At 36.4% G+C, this 24,571-nt stretch overlaps 1 protein-coding gene across 1 annotated transcript; it reads right to left on the bottom strand.

Moving 5' to 3' along the window:
- Positions 1–128: 128 nt before the first annotated feature.
- On the bottom strand, positions 129–24,309 carry orb2 (cytoplasmic polyadenylation element-binding protein orb2). The gene is made up of 7 exons (XM_088047870.1): positions 23,396–24,309; positions 19,419–19,533; positions 2,161–2,211; positions 986–1,302; positions 722–932; positions 296–588; positions 129–245 (listed from the first exon to the last, which is right to left on the bottom strand). The coding sequence occupies exons 1-7, from the start codon at positions 24,185–24,187 to the stop codon at positions 129–131; spliced, it is 1,896 nt and encodes a 631-aa protein (XP_087903996.1). The 5' UTR covers positions 24,188–24,309.
- Between the last annotated feature and the right edge of the window lie 262 nt (positions 24,310–24,571).

The raw sequence follows: 24,571 nt of genomic DNA, 5'->3' as shown, positions 1-24,571 counted from the left end.
GATAACTGGTTACATGTATACTTTAAATATGTATAATTGCTACTAGATAATTATGCCTATGCGATGGACAGCCGTGCCGCCGGTGGTAATAAGCTAAAAATGGCGGCCGCTGACTAAGCGCTCCTGCGTTAACACCAGCGGAAGGGAACAGCTCTTGGTCGATCCGCACCTTCCTTTACCAAAGGTTTATGAAACTCTCTTCCGGGTCTCGAATGAATTGTCGCCCAGCAGTGCTCACAATAGTACTACAACCAAACCATCAATACCAATAAACTACCCTCAATCATAAACATACCTGCAAACAAGTCACGTTGGCGCAGAAAAATGGCGCAAATTTACCCCCGCAACGTTGTCCCTGACATTCATCACACATTTGATCATCCAAAACATACGGTTTTACTTCTACTCTTTTGTCAATATCACCGTGTTGAAGTTGGACAAAACGTGCACTGATCGCTGCTATATAACTTTGCTGATTACTAAAAGCTACGCGTCCTGCCCCTTTTGGATACTTGAGCTCTGGGTCGGTGTCAATGCCAGCATAACACACTCCACCATAAAGACGATCCATTATCATTGCTAATTCCACTAAAACACCACAACAAAACTCATCAGATTTTTTTTTGCTTCAACTTGATCAAGCTAAAAGTCCCTCCCAAGACCACACGAACTTATCAGACGATCTGAGACTTTGTTGTTTTGCAAAAAAAAACCTACTTACCAGCTTTAAGAGGACGCGGCACTCCGCCGACGAAGACAGTCTTCCGAGGATCTAACGGCATCGATGCATCCAAGACAAAATCTGCATCTGACAACCTCCATGGTCTGATCTGTACAGGTTTATCTTTGATTGTTGGTGACGAAACGCAAAGATACAACTTATCTTCGTCAGTAATGCACGCGTCTATTAAACTTTGTACAGAATTTTCATCCTGAAATAAAACAGTCAGTCGAGGGGGAGGTAAATGACACCAAACGAGCGCACCTGGAATAATAGGAATGCATATCCCTTCGGGGGGAAGTAAGATTTACTTTCGGCTTTGTGAGGCCAGTCGACAACGAGGGGTCCAAATCTTCGGAAACTAGCGGTGATTTCGTCTTCATCTATATCCGGAGGAAGGCCTCCAACGAATACTTTACGGGAGAATCTTTCGCCACCTTCTGAACCTTGTGAATGTGGTGAGGACCTCGATGGAGAACTAAGAGGTTGAGCACCACCTAACGTACTATCCACTAAGTGAGGCTCTTCGAGCAGCACAGGTCCTGCTTGGTCATCTAGAACTTGGAAGTAAGAAGATTTCCCTACAAAAGAAGCAAGGATTACTCAGAGCTACCAAACACCAAGAGAGTTACTTTGAAACATTTATTTGGACAGAGGGTACAGCTCATACAAGACACGAGAATGGAAATGCGGATCTCATTTGGCTTCTAGCAAATAGTTACGGTTTGATAGATAGGTAAACGAGTTGGTAGGTTGTGAAATTGACGGCAAGTTTGTCAATAGTGGGGAGGCGCATGCGCGTTTACGCAGAAACTACCCCAATTTTAGGAGGGCACGTGGATGAGTGCATCGACCCTAGTTCAGCACGTGCTTAACTTGGTGGGGGCGTTCTGTCTCACCCGGTTCTCATCATCCCTGCCTGGGGATGAGAACCTACAGTCTGTTTTCGGTGTATTTGACTGGATTTCCATCTCAATTAGACCACTTCAGTACAACTAACAAAGTATTTATTAACTGCCACCACATCAAGCTCTACCTACTCTAAATATCCACCAACACCAACATTCAAATTTGTTGTCGTCACCGCTCGAGTTACGTTACACCAAAAGGAAAATGTTATTAGGCGACACAAGACTTCTCGGCCTTGGCTATCCAAAAAAACAACGCCATAATCGGTTAACCAATCATTAACACCCCAGGAAGTCCTGACGGGGTTAAGATCATTCTAAACTAGCTCCAAGCAAATATTAGGTAAACAATGAAGTAATTTATGAGAATGTTTTAATTTAACGTTACGTAAACGTAAACAAACATGTCGTAAAGTTAAACTGTTTCTAGTACCGTTGTTAGTTGTTTAAAGCACTCTTTTGTAATGCGAACGCAATCGCCTGATACGAACTTTTCCGCAAAATTCGGTTAACTTAACGTCAAAAACTTACCATGTAACTGTGTCAGTGACTGGAAAGCATTGGTATTGCAGTTGATAAACCCTAAAACAATTAAATCAATATAATTATACGACATTACAACAGAATCGCGTTATTTTTTGCCAAAATCATTTATGCAATGTCATAGATATAAAACGTAATAACAGAAATTATGCTATTGTGTAATAACCGGGGAATTTTATTATTTCGAAGAAAAATCGCTATTGAAAGTCAAAGAAGCTTGTTACCACCAAAACCGCACTGACTTTGCCCAAAAAACGTAGTTAATTATTTCCTAAACTCTGACGACTTAAGCTACATTTATGATGAAAGTTTTACTTTATAGGGCGATATTGCAAAATTTTAAAAGCTACTCTCGCTTTATACGATAATAGGGATACATGAGTGAGGGTTGGACACCCTCGTTAAAAATAATTTACATCTTACATTTTGCAATGGATGACTGCGCAAACATTCGGGGGGTGATCCTCCATTAAAAGTTCGAAAACACCAGAAGCAAGAACAAATAGGTATTTATGTGCGGAAACACTTTCTTTGACCATATTTCCTACTAACTCATGGATTATTCATTTTCAGTAGTCTATTTTGAGTGGACTTAATAATTTTGACATTGTAAAATGGAATTAGAGGCAATCCATGCGTTCGTGACAGCTGTCAAATATCAAATATGATGCTATTATTATCGACCTACGTTAAGCACCGGTAAATTAGTCATGACCTACTTGAACGCTCTTTTATTTTGTTGTTAGAAAATTCTATTCAAAATTATGCTATTGTATACAAAGTCCTTCTCAAAATCGAGTTTTCGGAGTCTTTTCACTAATTCATGGTGCCCCGTATATTTTGTACCATTGTGGATCAGTGAAAGAGTTCGAAAGCAGGAATTCGAGTTTTGATCGTCTACCCACACCTATCGGTGATAATAATAATAATAGTAGACATGTAATAAAAATGCGGAAGCAGTGACGTATTAATTAAAAAGATAACCTTTGGCCTCGACTGTATGTCAATAAAAATGCTTTGCGAAACTGCGAACGTCCACACTTAGTTTTTCATTAGTATTAGCATACCAGCCTGCATTTCAACACGAAAAGTAATTATAAAACCAGTTGGTTCCGAATGTCATAATTTGGGTTGAATGTGGCTCAGTCCCGATTTTTTTGCCATAGAAAAATGCACCATTGACTTTGGAACATGTTGAACTTTATCGATAAGAGAATTAGCACAGTGTTGTGAAATTTATTGGAACGTAGTTCGGAATTTTTCGTACATTTCGTAACGTGCCTGTAATCTAGACTGTGATTTATGTAAGCGCCTACACTGACACTGGAAATCGATGATTTTTTAATAATTATTCTGGAATTTTAATAATATGGTGTACCTTTGATCCACATAATGCACGCAAGGTCAATAACATATTCTATTTTTGTAGACAAGTATTGTTGCGTATAAATTATCGACAACTTTCACTGGGACTTTTATATGGCACCTAAACTTACATAAGGTAATTATGCCCGGTTTAGATTAATTAAAGACGTAATCGACAAGTGCGTACGATTTTCGTAGGTGAAAATACCAACGGGTTCCAGAAAAACGCTTCGATATTTCCTGATTTGGTTTCTTTGACGTTACACTTCAACAGCTTGGAGAAAGACGGTTATTCAAATCTCACCGGTGGAAAAAGCTAAGCAAAATTACGACATTTTAACCACCAGATCAATACTTCATGGTAATTTGGTGTAAATGATCGTCACCCGAACCAGATCAAGTGTGCCAAGAAGCCCAGTTTACACCAGATCAAGCCACGGTTAAACAACCAAATTTCAATCTTAAGTCCCGATTAGGGCTGCCTCCGAATTTTGTTTGCTTTAGATTTCGAGTAAAACAGGAAACAGACCTCTCCTAGATGTGTTGGCTCGTAATCAATAGCGCAGTATCGCAAAAACGTGTCAGAAATGAAAGTGGTTTTCCGAAAATTATTTCACCGCTTGGACTCGCCCATTTCTAGCCGCAAAAATAGTGCCCCATCCACGTGGTATAAAAAAACCGTGAGCCTAGAACTCCCGATATTCTTAGCAGCTTAATCAGAATAAGTTATCTGTAAATAAATAAGTTTTATTTGCATTTCCCAGTTACAGGTGGTTTGTTTATTTATTACGTCACTAGTGTTGGTTTAAATTTACGGAAAATTTGATCAAGCGAACAGTGAAGTTTACTAGCCATATTTTTCACATTCCTGAGACAAATTTATGGATTGCAAACGTTACGAAAGTCGCTAACCTTAAAGATAAAATTTCAAGTGTTTTATATGTGTAATTTGAATAGAAATATAATGAAATGAGTTGTCACAGAGAAAGTTATTCTAAAATCCGCACACGCCACAACAATTTTGTGCAACATGAACCTTCAATTAATTTAGCTTTTAAAACGAAACAATAGCTTGAGCAACAATTAAGAAATTCATTTAAGAAGAAAATAATTAAGGAAGAACTCGGGTTTAATCCTGATGTCCTGGAGTCGTAGACGCAGGATAAATCAATACAGCAACTCGCCTTGTACTCACAAAGGGCCATAATACTCTCCTCATATATTATACAGTGTCATGTAGTATTTATCCGAAAATTTCGAAAGTAGGGTGGGAATTCAGGACAACGGGTCGAATTAAAATAAAGGGTGTTTGACTCCGTCGAGTACAACTACCCCGATATCGATTTAAACCATTTAAGAACACGCATGCCCTGCTTCTGTCAAAACCATTGCACGGATTGAAGCTGTAAATTTTGTAGGACTTTCAGTCAGAGCTAACCGTGGATTTGCCAGTACATTATTGTTAAACACTCACCCTCTAATTAAATTTAAGACACTTCACACACCGCACTAAGCGCAAAGTCCCTGAGCTTTATGAGCTTTTACTGGCCTAGATACTTTCATATCTAGCAGTTAATCTAGAAGAAAGTTAACTTTTATACAATGGAATGCTGTCATAAAAAAAGTCTTAAATTTCGCAAAGTATCGCCATGAGCTGAAAGCTTTTGACCAAGTAAACAACTCTAAAATGCATTGTAATAATAATTATTTTTTGTCGCTCGATAAAATATTTTATGGAAAGGCCTCGAATACTAAACCTTGGACAAAATTAGCTACCTAAAAACAAACGTGGATCATCCCTTTATTTATTGAATAACGTAAACAGTTTACAAAACATTAAACATTTGAAAACAATAAATGATCGGTCTTCAAACATGGTACCATTTTATTAAAACCTTATTTTCTACTTTATAACGATCTGTAATCTTCAAAATTTCGTAATACATTCCGATTGTTAATTTCACGCTTTGCGTTCACCATTTTTGATCTTGAGTTGGAAATTAACATCTTAAATACATTCTCAACTGTAATTTTACAATCCGGTTTTAAAGACTACAGTTCAAAAATACTAAAATCGCAAATTTTCAGTCGACGTCCTCATTTTTTTTCGTTTCTAAATGTTGAAATATAACACACATACATATATATTAATTTAGAATTTAAATGCAATTTTTTATACAAGAATGGCATACTTGTGAAGTGCATAAACTCTAAAAAATGGATTTCACCCCTGGTGTTTTTTCCCGTCGTTTTGTAAATTCTGAAGTGGTGATACAATTTTATATAAATATTAATAACAAAATTCCCGCAACAGCATTGTACATATTTATATCCACGTTGTCATTAGAATTTGAAGTCACGTCATGTGGTACTTAATTTAATAATAGACAATTCCGTTCTTCTTTAGAAAAGCTCACACTACATAAAGCGGCATTAAAATTTATGAGCATCTAATCGTTTTCAGTAGTTGCATTTATTATAAGGGATATTTGTCACAGCACAAGTGTTTTTCAAGGTCTGTTCTAGATAGAAACTTACTCATCCACAATTACAAAATTACGTAAAATTCATAAAATATCATTTCGAAATTTCTTTCCTGTAGTCTGTAGTATAAATGCAAATTGAATTGCAACGTATGCTCATGTATTCATGCCAAGTTTGAATTTAAATGAGACAATTAAATTTGGAGAAAATTGAGTAGACAGAGACTGTGATTTTAGTTAAAAATTGAATTTACAACGGAAATGGAAATCATTGACATGAAATATTTGATTAAAGTTGCCGCAATAATAGTTTTAATTTCATAGTTAAAAAACCTTGCGAAGATTTCACAAAAGGAACCATTGTTCCGTTTATGCACTCGAATGAGTCATCAAAACAATGTTTCAAAATAGAGTGGCAATTTCAACAACTAAGCTTGCACCTGCTTCAACATCTAATTTGCAAATAATAATTAATAAGAGGCATTGGAAACAAGAGTACAATAATTAAATTAAAGTATGAACAATTGACTTTGTTGGATCGTTGAAAACTGAAACGCTGTAAGCAAGACGCCCCTCACATTATCTGGTGGACAGATGGTACACCCCCTACAGCTGCGCCAGCAGATGACTCTAAAAATGCCCGATCGAAATGTCATCGGCAGTGATTGAATTATAGACTTGCGTGACGTAATGGCATAAAATAACGTGTATAGATTAACACTTTCAAAAAGAACGCCCAGGATGACCACAACTAACGAGAAATCTTGGAAATTGGAATTTCTAAACCAGCCACTGGAAACAGAACGAATTCGTTGATTATGTCAACGTTTGTAAAAGTGCAACAAATCTACGGTTTGCACATGTTATATTTAGACGAGGGTTGTAATCCATTGTGATATTTTCCTCTTGGCTCCAGGGAGAGCGGAGTAAGGTGTTTTTAAATTAATAAAGCGCAATCTCCATGACCTGTTATTACAGGAGATGCCCCTAGTGAGCAGATAGGGGAGAAATACGAGCTGACTAGATGCAATTTACATTAATAATAAATCTGACCTAAAAATTAGAGTCGAGTAGTGCTTACAGATTTACAAGGCTATAAATCCTAGAACATGTAATTAGTACATTTCAATGTTAAGACCTTAAGCTGTGATTAGTAAAACTTTGTAGCAATTGGCGAATCGTTGCTAAAACGCGAATTTAAGCAATAAACGGATAAAGAGGAAACTCACTCTGTGGGAGGAAACAATAATTAATCGCGAGACCTTAACTCGAAATGACGTAAACACGATTTTCTAATAACTCCAAATCCTTCTCGACCTTAGCCTTCTAAATCTGTCAACTACTTTTTTTCGTTACGTAAAGTCCCTCCAAAATTTCGCTAAATCATTTTCTATTTCCTGTGCAATTAACATAAATACTCGTCGTTTTTTTCACCAAGACCGAAGTACAATGCTGATTTAGACCTGACCTATACAACCAAACTCGAGGAAGGACGACTTGTACTATCATTAATCATCAATCAGACTGCCGCACGTAACGCAACAATGACTTTTCTGGTCTTCCAGTAGTAGAGGGCCATCGACATCACGAAAAGCTCATGATCAACGTTACCGGAAGGCTTAGGAACCTTCCGGTAGCGGTTTCGTGAGCAAGAGGTAGTCAATTGGGCCGAAGCAATGGATGTCACGTAAGTGCATCTTAAATGAGGCTTTATCGTGAGTGGTAACTTAAGCGGAACCGGCCATTGCCCTTCGCGGGAAGCGCGTAGCGGAAACGCTTACTTTACAACAATTTGCCTACTCTATGAAATGACGTACGAATTAAAAGAGCTGTTGCGAGACCACTGCATTTGGTTCGAGTTTTATTCAATTGGATCGATTGCTGCAGCTAACAACCACGACGATATTTCAATTTAAAACTACCACGACATGTTCCTCAGATACAAAAAAGATCCTAAAGGAGAGAATAGTGGCGACGTTTTCACTTCATTCTAATAAACCAGACTCTATCTAATCCCAAGAGATCCCAAATGTCTTATCATTTTCAATTCCAAGGCGGTTGCTGAGATAACCACTTCATCGTACTTTAATTAGATAACTTAATTAAATTTATTCCGGGGACACAATCAAGGGGACAATCGCCGAATTTGGGTGGAATTCGACCCGACATTATCGAAGTACAAATTCCACCTCGTCACTTGGACGACCGGAACTTTTCAAAATTGACAACCACTTATTTATTATAATTGATATTTATAAACCCCCTAAAATATTCAAACTGTTGATTACCAACCTTTCAACATTTTAAATGTCATCTTGGCCTTTAAACTAATAACAAAGACTCATTTCAACATTACATACAAAGGGACTGTACTTCATTCAACGAAATCAAAATTTTCTTGTCTATAGTTGAATTATGTATTATATTGACATTTAAAAAAAATCGAAGTGCTTGAGATTCTGCGGAAGAGAAACCAACCCTTTTGGGTTCAATTGTTTATCTGGCCGTCCAAATTTAATTTAAACCGTGCCATTTGTGGCCCTTTAAACCTGAAACCTAAGGACTTGGCTCTCAAGCTTTAAACCTGATTAGCAAATCGTGAGGTGTGATGTCATCACGCTTATGTTTATAACCAAAAATTTGGCCTTCTATGTCCCCATTTTCCGTGTGTCTAAACAACTTTCTTAGTCTTTGAACGTTTAGAAACTCGAAATTTTTGAATTCCGGGGAAATGAAGTGAAAAATGTTTAACCGCAGCATCCAACAGGGAATCCCCATAATTGAATTAAGTTTCTACAATTGGCCACTGTCATTAAAACAAAGTATCACCTAATGACAACGTAACCAGAGTCGTGTACCCGCAACGCCTCGAATTTCAAGCAAAAACAGGTAGTGTAAGAATTTGATATCGTAACAGACACGAGTAAAGCAACTGTTACTTTTGCGATATCAGAATACGTAGAAAAAGTGCTAGTTAAAGTTAGAAACATGACAGTCCACTAGTTTTTATCTACGCTCTATTATAGCTATATAGTTTCGATAATGGGTTGGGTTGTGACAAGTGGAATGGAGCGTGGCCATAACAAGCGATCTAAACTCGCCGTTCTCACCAAAAGCGACAGAATTTGCAATTTACAACGAAAAAGGTGGCTTTAACTTGCTGACTTTGGTGTCATTTTGATAACACGTGGTTGGCCCTAAATAATATGGTCAATAGGCAAACACATCCGGTGTTTGTTTACGACGACCCATTTAAATTTCAATGTCGGTACGAATTCCAAAGAATCAAAATAATTTCAATAATTTAATTGTTGTAACACGTTGTAATATTTACACGATTCTACAAATAACTGGTTTACATAACATTTTGAATCATCTCGGTAAACCTACGATACTTTCATTGGATTATTGTTTCTAGTAACATTATCAAGGCCGAGTATTTAACAATTGTAAGTATTTACACAATTTTGTCCTCGTTGTTTAAATCGCAAAACTGTAAACAAATCATGCGACGAAACTGATAGTGGTCCCCAAACAATATGGAAATCAGGTGACTCGTATATCGGACGCCAAAAAACATGCTCAGTATTCACAATGACAAACTATTTTTGCTTGAAAAGTGGGTTAAACTGCATATTAACATTATCCGTTACGTAATCACCACATGATCGAAGATTTAAGATCAAATAAACACTTTAGCAAAATAATTAACAATATAAACACCCAAAGCGAGACTAAACTCAAATAAATTACGCCCAGTTGCATGAAATAAACATGTTGACAAAAAATAATTGAAATGTGGTGATAAAAAATTCTATTAAGCGAGTAAATAGTCCGCGAATTTATTTATTTGGAAATTACGCTCTGTGTAATGATCTTAAATTGTGTGAACTTTGACATTGAGATCCTGAAACGCAAAAACTAGTCTTAGAATTTGTCTCTTCAAGGGTTGGGTCACTTATCTTAAATCAACACGAAACTGGCGCGAAATTTTAAAAAGTAAATATTGGCGCAAAGCTAGGTGTCATCCAATGTTTTACAAGATTGTCGCAATGTGTTTGTAGTTTTCTCGTGATATTTTGTTATATCACAACAAGTAATTAGCGTCACTAATATTTACATTCATAATCAGAGTACACAACCAAAACATTTGATATCTGTTTTTTAAGCTTACATAGATAAGCATTAATCGACATTGTCAAATGTACAAAACCCCAAAGAGCGAAATTTTGGTCGAGTTTCGAATTTGATAAACCAGTCTGTAAAACTGTTTTAATTTGGAGCAACGATTAGACATTTCACTTAACTGATCTATAAATCACTTTCATTTAATCACTTAACATTTGGTCCATAAAACCAAAATGCGGGCTTTTCAAAGTGAATCCTATCATCTCAAATTCTGTTTTGGCGACATTCTTCACGAAAAAAAAAATTGATATAGAGGGTTGGTGGTGCAAAAGTTGATGCGAGTGACAGCATAGAAGTAATGCCAACCTTTAGAAATAGTGTTGAACTGTAATCCCCACGTAGGTGTAGGGGCTGAAGTGTCCACAGGGGAAGTTCCGTAAGCCCTGAACATAGCGCACTAGGGAACAAGAGCGCGCGTGTAAAGAACATGCGCCACAACAACACCGCGAATTGAACTGACACGCGACGGACGAATGCGATAGAGGAAATTATAAAGCTGTACTCACAGCCCAGACTATATTTCAGCTAAGTCTGCGCATGTGAGGATCCCATACTGCACCAAACAGCTGGGGAATCTGCATCAAAGCTACTGTTATTTCAGGTTTCAGTTTTCAGACTTCAAATTGCTTTTAAACTGTCGTTGCCGTGACATCCATCATTATCCTACATCGAATTTATGATCTATTCACGCCGAGGTTATGGTTATCGCGACAGTTACATCGAAATTACGATCGCCTGGATATGTACATCAAATCTATAACAAATTAGATCTGACATTGTGACATTTCAAAACACGCATTGTTTCGTACGTTTATTTCATTTCTCAACCCCTCTTTTGGAATATCACGCTACCAAAACGACCCCAATATATTTGATTTATAAAAACATTTTTTATCGACCTTTGTGTTGCCAAAAAGTTGATACCGTAACGCTCAGAAATATCCAGACGCTTTAATTTTGGATCATATTTATTTCCACTTAACTGATTAAATTGTCATTACATTGTCAACTTGAAAATAGTGGATAGATATCTACTTCGTAATATTATTAACATGAGCTCAATTTATGTCAGTTTATTGAACTTGATGATGCCGATTTTTCAAGTTTACAAAAAGATCATAAGACGCGCATATAAAAGTTATATATTACGAAAGAAAGAAAAAAATGTTTGGAGTTTTCTATTTATCTTTAGTAAGGTGAAGTCATAATGCTAGAACTGATGATGATGGTATACAGGGTGAACCCGAACAAAGTGCAAAAATTTTAACTCCAATATCAGACAACACAGTTTGACATATTTTGCGTTCCGAAACGTCACCGTTTTCGAGAAAAAAATGATTAAAGTTTTTACTGAGGTTCCATACCAAAATCAGTGTCAGTCCAGATCATCGAAAAGATGGGAATAAAAACGCTAATTAACAAGTGGCAAAAGTGTCTTTATGGAGCTCCCGTTAGTTTAACAATAATCGTGATAAAAAAATGTTGATTTTACAGTGACGAATTGTTCAAATTTGAAATATTTTGGGTTAGATTTTTTTATTCTTTGTCAGTCGTTTCTTCATATCCAATTTTTGAAATATTCTCAAATTGGCAAACAGTGGTTAAATTTAGTCTCATAAGCGTCGAATAACGGGTAATCCGGGGGAGTTTTGCCCCATTCAAATTTTAATTTTATTTTTGCACAATTATTATCTACAGCGGGTTTTGCTACTGGATTTAAAATTTTTGCACATTATTCGGGTTCACCCTGTATTGTCAAATAACACCCCTTTTTTGTAATTTCAAGTGAAGTTGCAAATTTTTGGTTGTGTTATAAATAATGTTTTAATTTCAACAGTATATGGTCTATAACATGAAACAAAAGACAATAATAGTAAAAAAAGTAATTGCTTCACTTTATCCGCCCCCTTAAACCCGAAAACTCGACACCTGGCCTATTAAATATTTCATTTAAAAACAAACCAACTTTTGACCACCTCATCAATATTTTCCTATTATTACAAACTTGAATAAAAGTGTTAAAAAACGGCCACAATTTTCGATCAAAACTAATATCATAAATCTAAGTTTACATGAATTTTTAATAAAATTGTGGCATTATTTTAGATTACTTTAGGTTCGGTGTAAAAACACAATAAAAACATGATTTACCTATGGTGCCCCATAATTTAGACCGCAGTTTTCTGACAAACAACGCCATAAAATTTTAACGTGTGGTTTTGTCATTTGTTAAATTTGCGACACTGTTACTTACTGTTGGTGCATCGTGATGTTGAGTAAACTTTGGATTTTTCCTGCAGTAAAATAAGTTTGCTTCGAAAAGTAATTGCGCCTAACGTGGACCTCAGGAACAAATTGTTCGTGCATATTCATATAATTAGTTTCCCGTTCTGTCAGTAATATCCTGTAGCTTGTTATCGAATCTTTAATTAAGTCATTTCTCTTTTTAATTGCATGCAAAATTTGTGTGTTAATTTAAATAATAGGCTGCTACTGTCTCTCTTTCGAGATGTTCAAATTCTTTTGATGAAGTTGTAGTCACGAGAGATGAATGTTATATATTTTGCGCATTAATACCGACCGCGTCGTCGTTTTAATTAGCACACTTAGGTTTCATTAGAACTGATTTATCGTGGTGAGATCCCTTAGAGCCGAAGGAGGTAAATTAGGTTTGTTTGTAATTGACGAGTATCGAAAATTGGAAGAAGTATGTAGAGAAGTATAAAGAGTTACGGAAACCTTACTCCGCCTTAATGCAATTTATACAAAAGCTCTCTAAGACAGAATTAGCTTGCAACATAAAAGAGAATCGATCGAAGATGTGAAAACCTTAGGAAAAATTGAGAAGAAGGACTCCATACCTGATCAACATTAGGAAGGATAATTGGAAATGAGGCCTCTGACTACTTAATAGTATTCCACCACCACATGCAGACAGACATCAAAAGATTTTACTTACCCCAAGAAAGACCAATTAGTTCGTTTTTTTACGCCGCAGTTATAGGACCCTTACATACACCGATATGACTCCTGGAAAACATACAATAACTCATAAGGAGCTATTCCAGATGAAACATGCAAGAAATAAGTAAAGGATACATCAGATTTATACGATAGAAAATCCCTTTCAGGAAAACCAGAAATCTCTCTGAAAAAAACTCGGAAGCGACTTACCTTTGGAAAATCTAATCAATACAGAAAGCGAAAGAGACTTGAGATAATTATCTGCGCACTTTCGAAATTCTAATTATCTTATTTTGACTTAAGGTAACGTCGATAGGGCAACGGCTCGTGACGTCATACTATTAAAATAGATCTTGGCTGGAGCTTTGGATCACACCATTTTAACCAGAAAAATGTAAAATATTTCATTAGTTGTACATTACACCTCAAAATATCAGAAATAGTTGAAATTATCTATTATCATGACCCACTTCCCCTCCTTACCCAACGCACTGAACATATTTATTCAAATTAGTTGAGCAACAGTGGCGTGGAGCTTTAATTCCAACTATTGTCCACATGAATATACAAAATTACTACAAGACAGTCAATTTGTTGTAATTACAAAATGGGGCGCATTACCTTAATTTGATCATTATACTTCCACTTTTGAGTCGGGTAGTTACAACTAATCCCAAAATGCATTCATGAGTTGGAAACCTAGTTTATCCTCAATTAATTTACGAAATTTCAACACGAGGAAAAAAAGACTCCAGTTACTTATTTAGTCGCGTGACGTGAACCGAAAAAACGCCGTACATGTCATGGTTCTAAAGTCACAACACCGTTAACATTCCCTCCATGCTAATAAACCTTTGAAACTCTTGCAAAAAACAGAATCTAGAAATTAAATCTTTTTCGGGAATGAACCAACACCAACAACCATAAAACAAAATGACGACGCTGTATGAATATACAGTTTATAAATATGTATGCAGACACGAACTTACAGTAAACCCCCAAAATTCGCATGCACAGTACAATTTATTGGACTGTTCTATAGCGTGGCCGCGTTATTTTTTTCGGTTTTTTATAAATACTATTCAAACTTATGTTTGACAGACGATAGTTTGTCTTTTTGACGTACTCTACTAAACACGACCGTTTTTTTTATCTGTCTATATTACTTGATATTCTGAAAACTAGTTTGATCGAAGACTAGAATTACCACTCAAACTGTTAAAAAAAAGAACTGCAAGAATTTTGATTAACGACACACTGTAGGAGGTCTTCTACAGGAAATTCCGCTAATTGCAACAGATTTGCATTGGACGCCTGCTGTTACTCAAAAAAGAGCGCCGATACAGTTTATACAGACTGATTTAACCACAAAAAGCAAAAAGGTTAGTTTAAAATGGTCAAACAATAGAAAATTAAACACAGATGATGTGCTTTCCCGTAATCCGACAAAGCCATTAATGATCGATTTATTTTCGATTTCACTAATACGGAGAATTTTCCATTAGTGTAATTACAAATTATTTATAACATGTATAATTAGGTTATTAACTTATTAATTAATGGAACGATATTGCTCCACGCACAACGGTCCAGAACTGTTCGTTTCTCAAAAAAACTCGGTTTCTTAATTACGTTGGACTAAATTTGATTAGACTTATGCAGACTACACCAGAAGTGGAAAATTATTGCGAAAATTCAAGAAAATTGAGTAGAATATGTGTAATCCAAAAATCTTCTAAAATAATTGTTATTCCAGAATCAGGTGCTTAATTAAAAAAATAATTTGTAAAAGCGTCGCAATTTTCAAAAGCTTGTATCACCAAACAAAAGATTAATGTTTTCCACGGTGGCATTTGTCTCTCCCTTTCCTATAGAATAAGGAAATAATTCTCTCTGGAGAGCTATTCAATTTATGCAACGGAATTAACCGAAGCTTCGATTAAAGGTTATGGAAATTCAAACGAATTTGAAAATCGAAGCCAGTTGTTGAATATTTTTCAATTAAAATAATAAATGGAATTAAGGCCCCGGTGGTATTCGACAAAGACAGTCTGTTGCAAGATAAACTTTGAAATATGCATAATAATAGAGTGGAAAAGTAAATTAATTATCGGAGAGAGTCGGAGAAGATAAAGAGTAAAACAGCAAACGCTTCATCAAAAGATTATCAAGAGAAGTTTTTGCATGTTTTGGGGATTCACCGTGATTCAGATATGTTAATGATGAAGATTAGGTGGTGAATTGTTGTCATTGTTAAGTGGTGGAAAATTTTCCGGAGATTTTCTTACATCATTGTATACAACAAAATGGAGTAGGATGATAGTCAATTTTGTTTACAGTAACAACATTTAGGTCATAAATTTATTGATCCACTATGTATAAACTAAATTATAGCTATTGATCCACATTTCGGCAAGGCTAAAACCTTCAGGGACGAATTAGTGGACTTGATAAGCGAGTAAGCATTTTTTGAATTTTTTACGGAAGTTAATATTCAATGCGGCTAGATCGAAATGTTTGCTATAATGTCGGCGCCCCGATAATTGAATATTGTTTTCTTTTACGAAAATATCAAGAGATTTTATAGACCGGCGCGACGCAACTTAGTTGTTATTAATTTCATTAAAAAAGTCTCCTGTCGTAAATGTTACGATTTGGCATTAGGTCGATATGACACTTTTATAGAGCTATATTTACAAAGCTTTACCTACATAGTCGGTCAAATCTAATTATGATTTTCCACGCAGCTATTGATCAAATCGCCGTTAACATTTATTGCGAAGTTAAGTGCGATTTTGACTCGGAAATTTTCAACATATTTGTTCTTATATTAGCAGTCGACACGTGTTGGCGTCCCTCAAGGTGCTACTTTAGTCCCTGTTTTGTCAACCCGTAAATTTTCCAGGAAGTAAAAGTGAAGCGTCCGTCGTAAAACATCCACGCGTTTGCACTTAATAAAGCTGCAACGAATGCGAAGTACGTTGCATACTTATACAATAGCATAATTATGTAATTGGTATTTAAAACGTGTGTAGAGCTACTGTTTTAATCTAGGCCAATGTTAATAACGACGCTACTAACAATTGTTGATCACTACGCAAAAATCGAATGTGGTGACAAAAATTGCATACCCCATTGCATGGTTTTACCTGAGTAATTTATAATTCAGAAAACAAAGTATTTAGCATTGTGTATAATAGAACGCTTTCGAAATTAGAATGCAAGTTGGTCTGCATTAATTACTTGCATTTAGTTAAATTATTATAACACATGTGCGTTATGAAACTGCTAACTGCCTTGACTCTTAATTGTTATTTTAGGAACAATTGTTTCTTTTGCACGATCGTTCCACTAATTTCATCCACATTTAATTGTCCGTCAAATTGTCTGCACCTAACTGTTCGCTTACAAATCATTCGGTGGGAACAACAGAAAAAAAAACATTCGTTAATTACACCCTGCTCAGAATTTCAAATAATATGTAATTAAATAGGAAGTAATTACAACTTGGTCTCGGACACTAATTATGTCCCATAGTGTACGTCGGTGGTGACGTGTTCATCGAATTGTTAGATATATCGGAGATCGCACACGTTAGATGGCGCTCACAAATTTATATAAGCTGAACGAAATTTTGCACCAAAAAAAAAACGCCATAACTAAACGCTTTTAAAAATTTATTTGGTTTTAAAAGAATCGACAACTTTCTCTTCCGTAAAACTAGGAAAGCGAAATTTTACCACAAAAAATGCGCGATACTTATTTGTCACACATCACTGACAGTTATTTCAAACGAGCCCTGTCAAATTATAGAAATCAACATCTTGATTAAAAAACTTATTATTGATTACTTCCATTTTTATTCGTCCGTTTAGATACGGTTTTGTGAATTATGTCAGGGGCATGGAAATGAAATAAGTGACACTTTAAAAAATAAATCAATAGACATTTTACGACTGCTATTCGTCATTACTACGCAGTACCAAAGCCGAATTACAATGACATTTCTGCATTGCCACCCACAACAGAGTTACATAATTCTTGCATAATTGTATCCTCATAATATACACGATTTGGACAATTCAAACAAAAAATTGTATAATTACCAGCAAATGTTGCATTACTATTCATAAAACTTAATGACATAATTAGTAGCACTATTATTATTGCTACCAGACGGTTCACAATGCTAACATGAGCCAAAACTATTTATACCTAAATACCTCGTAATTATTATAGAAAAACTTGGGAAGGAAAAACACAGATTATTGAATTTTATTTTCTTTAATTGACGCTGTCAGCTTAACATGATCAAGATGGCCAATGACAGCACTAGTTCATGATTTTAATTTTAGATTATTGACGTTTACTTTGCTAATTATACAACGATTAAAAGTGCGACCTACGCTGCAAATTAAGCTTAAGCTGCAATTAATAAAATTGATTCTGTTTGAATTTGGATTTGAACATACTCCAATTGAGAGTGTTCCACAGCGATCACTTTCAGGACCGCTCCTATTTGTACAAATTTCAGGAACCAAGAAAATTATCTTTTTGATAGTGTTTTGTTCAGTTGTCAGTTTTTTCACACGCCAAATATCTCCCATTATATCAGTGAATTTGTTTTGAGATTGTACTCTTTGTACAGTCGGAGTTCTCTATGAAAACAATGCAGAGATGTCTACATTCGCATAGTAACACAGCTACCCTGTGGATTTTCTTCAACCCCCGTAAAAGCAATCCTAGTGGACGTATGGAAATCCGCAGATTTTCCGTATTATTGTTTTTTAATGAATTTCACTTTCGATAAAAGTGAGTTCCATTCCCGTACGATTTGAAACGGATAACAAAAATAGAACGTAATTTTCTCATCCGCCAAATTAATTGAAACTTGAAAAAAATTCCCGAAAGATACGATGTTTTTTTATGCAAATTATTTTATATTTAGTCTCGGAGCAAAGTTCGCATTCTCTTAATCTCAAGTCTCCTTAGAAAATGTCAGTGTTCTGATGAATTTTAAAATTGTATTAAGGGAGAAACAAATAGAATTATCGATTATCAATTTGAAACCGACAAGAACTCTTTTAAATTTAACAAATTGTGGAGAGGTAATTTTTTGCAATTTTGTACTGCCATTCATGGTCGACTGCTTTTTCAGGAACATGAGTAGCGTCGGCATTCGCTTGAACTGCAGTAGCCACTGATGGAAATATTGATTTATTATACGGTACCTCCACGGTATACTACCGTTTCAAACAAAAATAACTTTGTTATACAAGCACGGAATTTTTGTGACATTGTTTCATTTTTGACGTTTGCATAAGCTTTAAAGTTACGACGTTTGAAAAAAATTATAATCGAATATTTATAAAAAAAACCTTTGTATAAAAGAAGCTTAAAAACGGTCTGAACGAACACCTCAAAGCTCCTTTGATCTGAAAATACAATTCGCTTGCTCTTGTATACTTTCTATTAAAAATATTCTTTGCGATAAAAATGTTATAACGGTACGAATTATGACATAATTTTAAGACCTACATTTCTGATGTCTGTTTATGTTTTTGGATACCTATCGAACGAGGCTATTAATATTATTATTGACAGGACAAATAAATATTCGATTTGGACTTAAAATTTACTTCGTTTTATGACAGTGGGCATTGCTTCATTGTAAATATAAATTATGGTTTAGCCTTGTAAGAGGGTCATAGTCATAATATCGAAGCTGCAAATTTGTCCCAATAAAGTTTCAGAACTAGTTGGTGTTTATGACAGGGTCCTATTGTTTAGCAGTTCACTATACTATTACTGAAGGCCTTGTTGCCCTTGATAGTCGAATCAGGGCCATATTTGCATTGTTTTAAGGGAGTCAAGTGAACAGGTTCCTTCCTTCTCTCATAGTATTCGATGAAAACTAGACGTATTTCAAATACTACTAAAATGAGTCCAATCATTAACATTCTTTCTATCAACTAACATAACTCAGATAGTTCTCACTAGCGAAGGACTGCAACCAAAAGAAAACAATACCTTGCTTCCTTTTGACCAGTACTGTTGACTCAACTAATGTCAACACAACCTTGAATAATCCCGATAAGTTTTAATGCAAATAATTAGCTCCATTGAAAAAGCTAGAAAATAATTTACTGTATTTGCTCTTACACTTATCTAGTCTGAACGGAAGAGAAAATTTGACTGTATCTACAGTGCGTATTTCGCCACCTTTGTGTATAGTTTTACATTTACCTTTAATATCCGTTGAGTCTGCCGGTGGTCGCATTATATCATTCAAATAATGTTCTAGGCCTCTCATATTTTCTAAAGGACTACTTCCGTTCGCGTTCACTACACCACACCGATCCTAGAAAAAAATTGGAACGCCTTAATTTCACTCAAATTTCTGAAAAAAAAAACACCACACAAACAAGCGTGAACATGCTATACTGGCAACAAGCAGAGGGGGAGGATTTGTACTTGAATGCTACATATTTGGGAAAAACAAATATTTTTGCACATTTTTAATATTTAACGCTCTTACTAACTTATTAACACCTCATTGAAAAACCATATTCGCTTAGTGCATCCAATTCCGATTTGCCAACAGATAAATTATTAAAAATTTGATCAGAGACACGTGTAATCTGCTTTGATTTGCTTGTCTCGAAAAATATGTGCTGGACTATTAATATACCAAGTACTAATTCCAGAAGCAAATATTTTTCGCGTTAAAAGTGTAAATGGCAACAGGTACAGTCTCGAAAATCATGGGACTATATAGTAAACCCAGTTGATATATACCTAGTAAATTTTGTGGCCACATTATGAGAGGGCCGGGCAGTACTAATCCTTGCGATTGGAGACCATAAATGAGCACGAAATGAGTGCGGGCCTATTCAACCATCCATCGGTCAACTCTCTACCTAGAACTTTGTCGGCTGCAGTTTACAACACCCAGTTTTATTTCTATGGGTGGTTTTGACTTAAGCCATAAAATATTTACTAGGTATATGTCAACTGAGGTTACTATACAAGACTCATTTGAACTGAATTACGGCTGGAATTGAATTTTGAACAAGCCTACTGCTAAAAAACAGAGACGACCTGTGGCGTAGTATTCGCCACGAGTTTCAAAAATGTCAATGATTTTATTATTTATTGAATGACCTTTTCAACATTACATAAATTAGTGAAAATGAAAACTCACGTCCTAAAGTGTTTAGTTTATGTCGTAAGATAACCTCAGCTTCTGTAGACCCCAGGCCCCCCTTCATTTGTTTCAAATAGCTACTTATATAATGTGTCTTCAATAATTAATTTGCACTTGCTCAAACCAAGACGGACGTTTTATGAGTATTGTTTGCTATCAAAAACCATTTGGATCATACGGTACTTATCACTGAGTGCATAATGTGGAAAATTAGCACTATCTTGAGGTGCTCTGGCGTGAAAAAAATACAAAATGGAAGCAAATGGCAGAAGAAACCGGCTTTTCGTTCACTTTAGCTCCATCTTGATAACGATTGGTGCATATAATCACCGGTTTTGTTTACAGAAGGAACATTTGATATAAAAATCAATATCATATTTATATTTAGATAAACAAAAAGAAAGAAAATGCTTTGAAAATAAACCTAGAGCGTTTTCATTGATTATATTTGAAGTTTTAATGAGTTTGTTCTTTTTTATTGTATATTTTACATCAGCATTCTTTAATTAAGTGAAATCGAAAACGGTTTTAATGATCTTCTAAGCGTATAGTCGCAAAGGTAATAAACGTACTACGCCTCTGTCATGTGGGTTGCCTACGCCAAGAACTGGGTCATTTTATTACATTCTCGCTAAAATCAATACGCAATAATCCCGTAAGGATCTAAAATATTTTTGTTTTAATGAAAGACAAACCAAAATTAACGACATCAACTAACAGATAATGCAACCAACTATAATTTTTTCATAACTATAATAAATTTAGTTAAAAAGTTTTTATACATATAGAGCTGATAACAACGGAAGAAGTATTAGGAAGTAAAATCGATAACTAAACGAAATTCTAGTTGAATCAAAAGGGACAAACATGGGGGCGTTTAATGTGTTGCCTACCCATCTTGTTTAACTAAATTTATTTTAATTATCTCAAGCACCCAGTTTTTAAATAAATATTGTGCAATCTGCACATATTCAAAGCAAGATTTTGACCCGCCCCAATTAAAAGTAAATTTGAACAGAGATTTCGGTGATAAGGCAGATCCGAGTGGCACCAAATCCCCAGGACCATGTTTTTTTTTAACACAACGAACTGGAAGATTTTTCGGTGTTTATAGTCCAACATTTTGGTTTCCTATAGTGAGAATATAGAATACAGCATAGGTCTGCGCTTATTTATATATAGCTCATCCTCTATGAACTCATGGCCATTTCTATTTTGAGCTTATTGCTTACCTCACCTGAATGTCTAGCTACCCTAAACACGTCACTCTTCTGCTAAAATTTTTGGCGATCTACCTCATTTTAGTGGGTGTCACTTTAATGTTTGCTTAAATTTATCACAACTATGCCGCTTGAGTTTGGAAAAATACCGTCTGTTGTGAAAACTCGGGTCTAATCCTCTGTCGCTTTTATCTCACTTTGAAGAAAAATTTTTTCAGTAGTAAAAAAAACAGAGAAGTTAATCGCCATTTTTGTTCTAAAATTACCAAGTTGCTGGAAGCTATTTTGGTACATCCTAAATATACTGAGTGTGTCACATCTCTTTCAATTGCTGAACTTTTTTGTCCGGTAAATCTAATAAACGTGGAAAAGATAACTTAATAAAGGAAAGATAACGGCACTAGATTTGAAACAATAGTGGTGTCTTATCTTATGATTACTGTAATAATCTTATTAAAGCACAAGCTTGTGTGTAAATTAGGTTTAGGTGTATAATTCGTCATTTGAAAAATGAAATAAAAAGCCCCAGAAAGACAAAAGGTACACGTGTTTATTGCATGAAAATTCAAACACTACACATATGAGTTGCAATAATTAAAAAATCCTGAATCCTTGTATGTAAACATAGCTTTTGAAATGCATGCTCCATTCGTTTGATTGAAAACAAAATTGCGCTATATGACTATAAATAGCGTGCAGTGGCGTAGACTTTCCCGGACCCCCATGCAACTTTTAAATTGCATTTTGACGAAAACGTGTTATCGAGAACATACTTTATTCAGTATTCACTTGGATATTTTATTTCGTGACGAAAGAAACTCTGTAGATTCTACCCTGAATAAATTATTTTATTTTGAAGGCAGTGCACATTTTTGACTTTGATGTCAACAACGATAAAATTAATCTGAATAAAGTGTTGCAAGTCGTTGCTTTTTGTCCGGTTTCATGCAAAAGTAGTTGAAAGCGTTTTGGTATATATTACATAAGTACACGAACGTGTTCAAATATGTTAATAACAAATAAAAAAAAAAGTATCGTTGAGATTTATTCAATGAGTTTCCATTTATCAGAAGTTACGTGCCGACAGAAATATTTGGCGGTGGATAAAAATATCGTTTCTAAACGAAAGGTCGTTGTCTAGGAGGCTTTCCCTTTTTTTATATGTTGGCAACTTTGTAATTCTTCGGTGTGATTTTATCTAGATCTTCGAAATTCTACAGGGAAACCAAAGAACAGGCAGATTTTGACACGTCGGTTCGGTTTTACCTACATTTTATGTTAAAAAAAGGCCTTTTCTGTCTTCCTTGAAACGTTAGATAAGAACTAAACGACTATGTTATATTTACATGCAATAAGGAATATGTTTGCAATTTAACTAGATATTTTATGTATTTTGTTGTTGTTCTTTTTGTGTCAAGTATATTTACCTCATTTTGTTTCATGGTCAGTTTTTCCTGTCTATGTTTTTTGAAGGGGAGGGTGGTTGCTACGCCACTGTTGTGGTTTTGAACGTGTTAAACATTTGGATCATGCAATGCAAGTACAGTGTCCTTATAACAACAAATACAAAGAACAAAAAAAAAACAAAAATAAATAAAAACAAACATGAACTAATGATTAATGGTTTATTATCGAGATCATATTATCACAGACAAAGGTGACTAGACTAGATATTTTGGTAGTGGATGACACAGCAAGCAGCAGCAGACGAGAGCACAAAACAGCTAGCGTGTGGCGACTGGCAAAGTGGCAATCACAAGAGTCACAGTGCAGTGCTCAAAAGTGCCACACATTACCTGATAAGGGAGTAGATCTCTGGCTTCATCCATGTTGGTGATTTCGAAAGTGGGTGGCTGGGGAAAAGGCCCTTTACCCGGATAGGACGTGCTGCGTCTGAACTTAACGGGCGATATGACTTGTTGATGGTTGAAGGTGGGACTGGGCTTTCGACCGGCGACTCCCATCTGCTGCAGCGGCGTAAGATTGGGCACGCTGCGACCGCGGTTCCAGGCGGAAGAGCCCCCAGACCAGCTCTGGCCAGGGTTGGCCCACGAACCATAGCCCTTATAGAGCGCGTGGCCCGATTGTTGGCGACCGATATTGTGAGGAAAATTGTGGCTAGCCGTGATGGCCCTCCGGCCCTGGCTCTGATTGTTGCCGAACAGCTGCTGCTGGTTCGGGGACGGGAAGTTCTGGAACCCGAGGCCGTTGACGCTCATGCCGGGCGCGTACGAGTCCTCGATGGCCGCGGACCATAGCGCGCCCGGAGTGCCTTCAGCAGCGTGGAAGAGCGGCAACGACGTCGCGGCCTTCGTGGACGCCTGCTCCAGCTTGTCACCGAGCTCAGGCCCGCTGTCGCCTTCCTTGACCGCTTTCTCTGAGCCGGCGTCGTCTGCTGTGGGCCCACTAACGGCCTTGTCGGCGAGCTCATCTTGCATCGGCCGCCCCTGCGCCTGGAGGATGGAGTCGGTGCTGCTCGTCGACGTAGGTGTGGTGTAGAATATTGGACTGTTCTTCGACGTGTTCACGGGTATCTCCACAGCACTCAAACCGATGTTCGCGTTGCCACTCAAACTAAACTCCCCCATTAGTGCACGTCACTGAGTCTAGGGCCGGTTATCGTCGTTATGTCATACACGTACACCCGCAGAACACTCCACCAGTGAACCACCAGCCCACTTTTCTGTCAGTGTCACTAGTTTGCGCGGAAGGCCTATCCGAATTCGTACGATTACTCCTCGGCCTCAGCCGAAGTGACCGCCTGCCAAAGATTACATCGAACGGACTTGCGCCCTAACACCCTGCAAACGGTCGCTGACGTCGACTGGGGCTTTAACAGCGCGCGCATCAGATCGAACAGCTGATGACGACATATGAACCATAATGGCTTGCATCATGACGCGCATTAACACAACACAAACACTTCCTCTAGCTTCCTCCTCTTCTTCTTTTTCTTCTTCTTCCACCCCACA

The sequence above is a fragment of the Gnatocerus cornutus genome, chromosome 10 (genome assembly GCF_029298725.1).
Source record: "Gnatocerus cornutus isolate USDA-ARS CGAHR chromosome 10, icGnaCorn1.1, whole genome shotgun sequence".
Classification (NCBI taxonomy): Eukaryota; Metazoa; Arthropoda; class Insecta; order Coleoptera; family Tenebrionidae; genus Gnatocerus; species Gnatocerus cornutus.
This window is presented reverse-complemented; position numbering and strand designations above follow the sequence as displayed.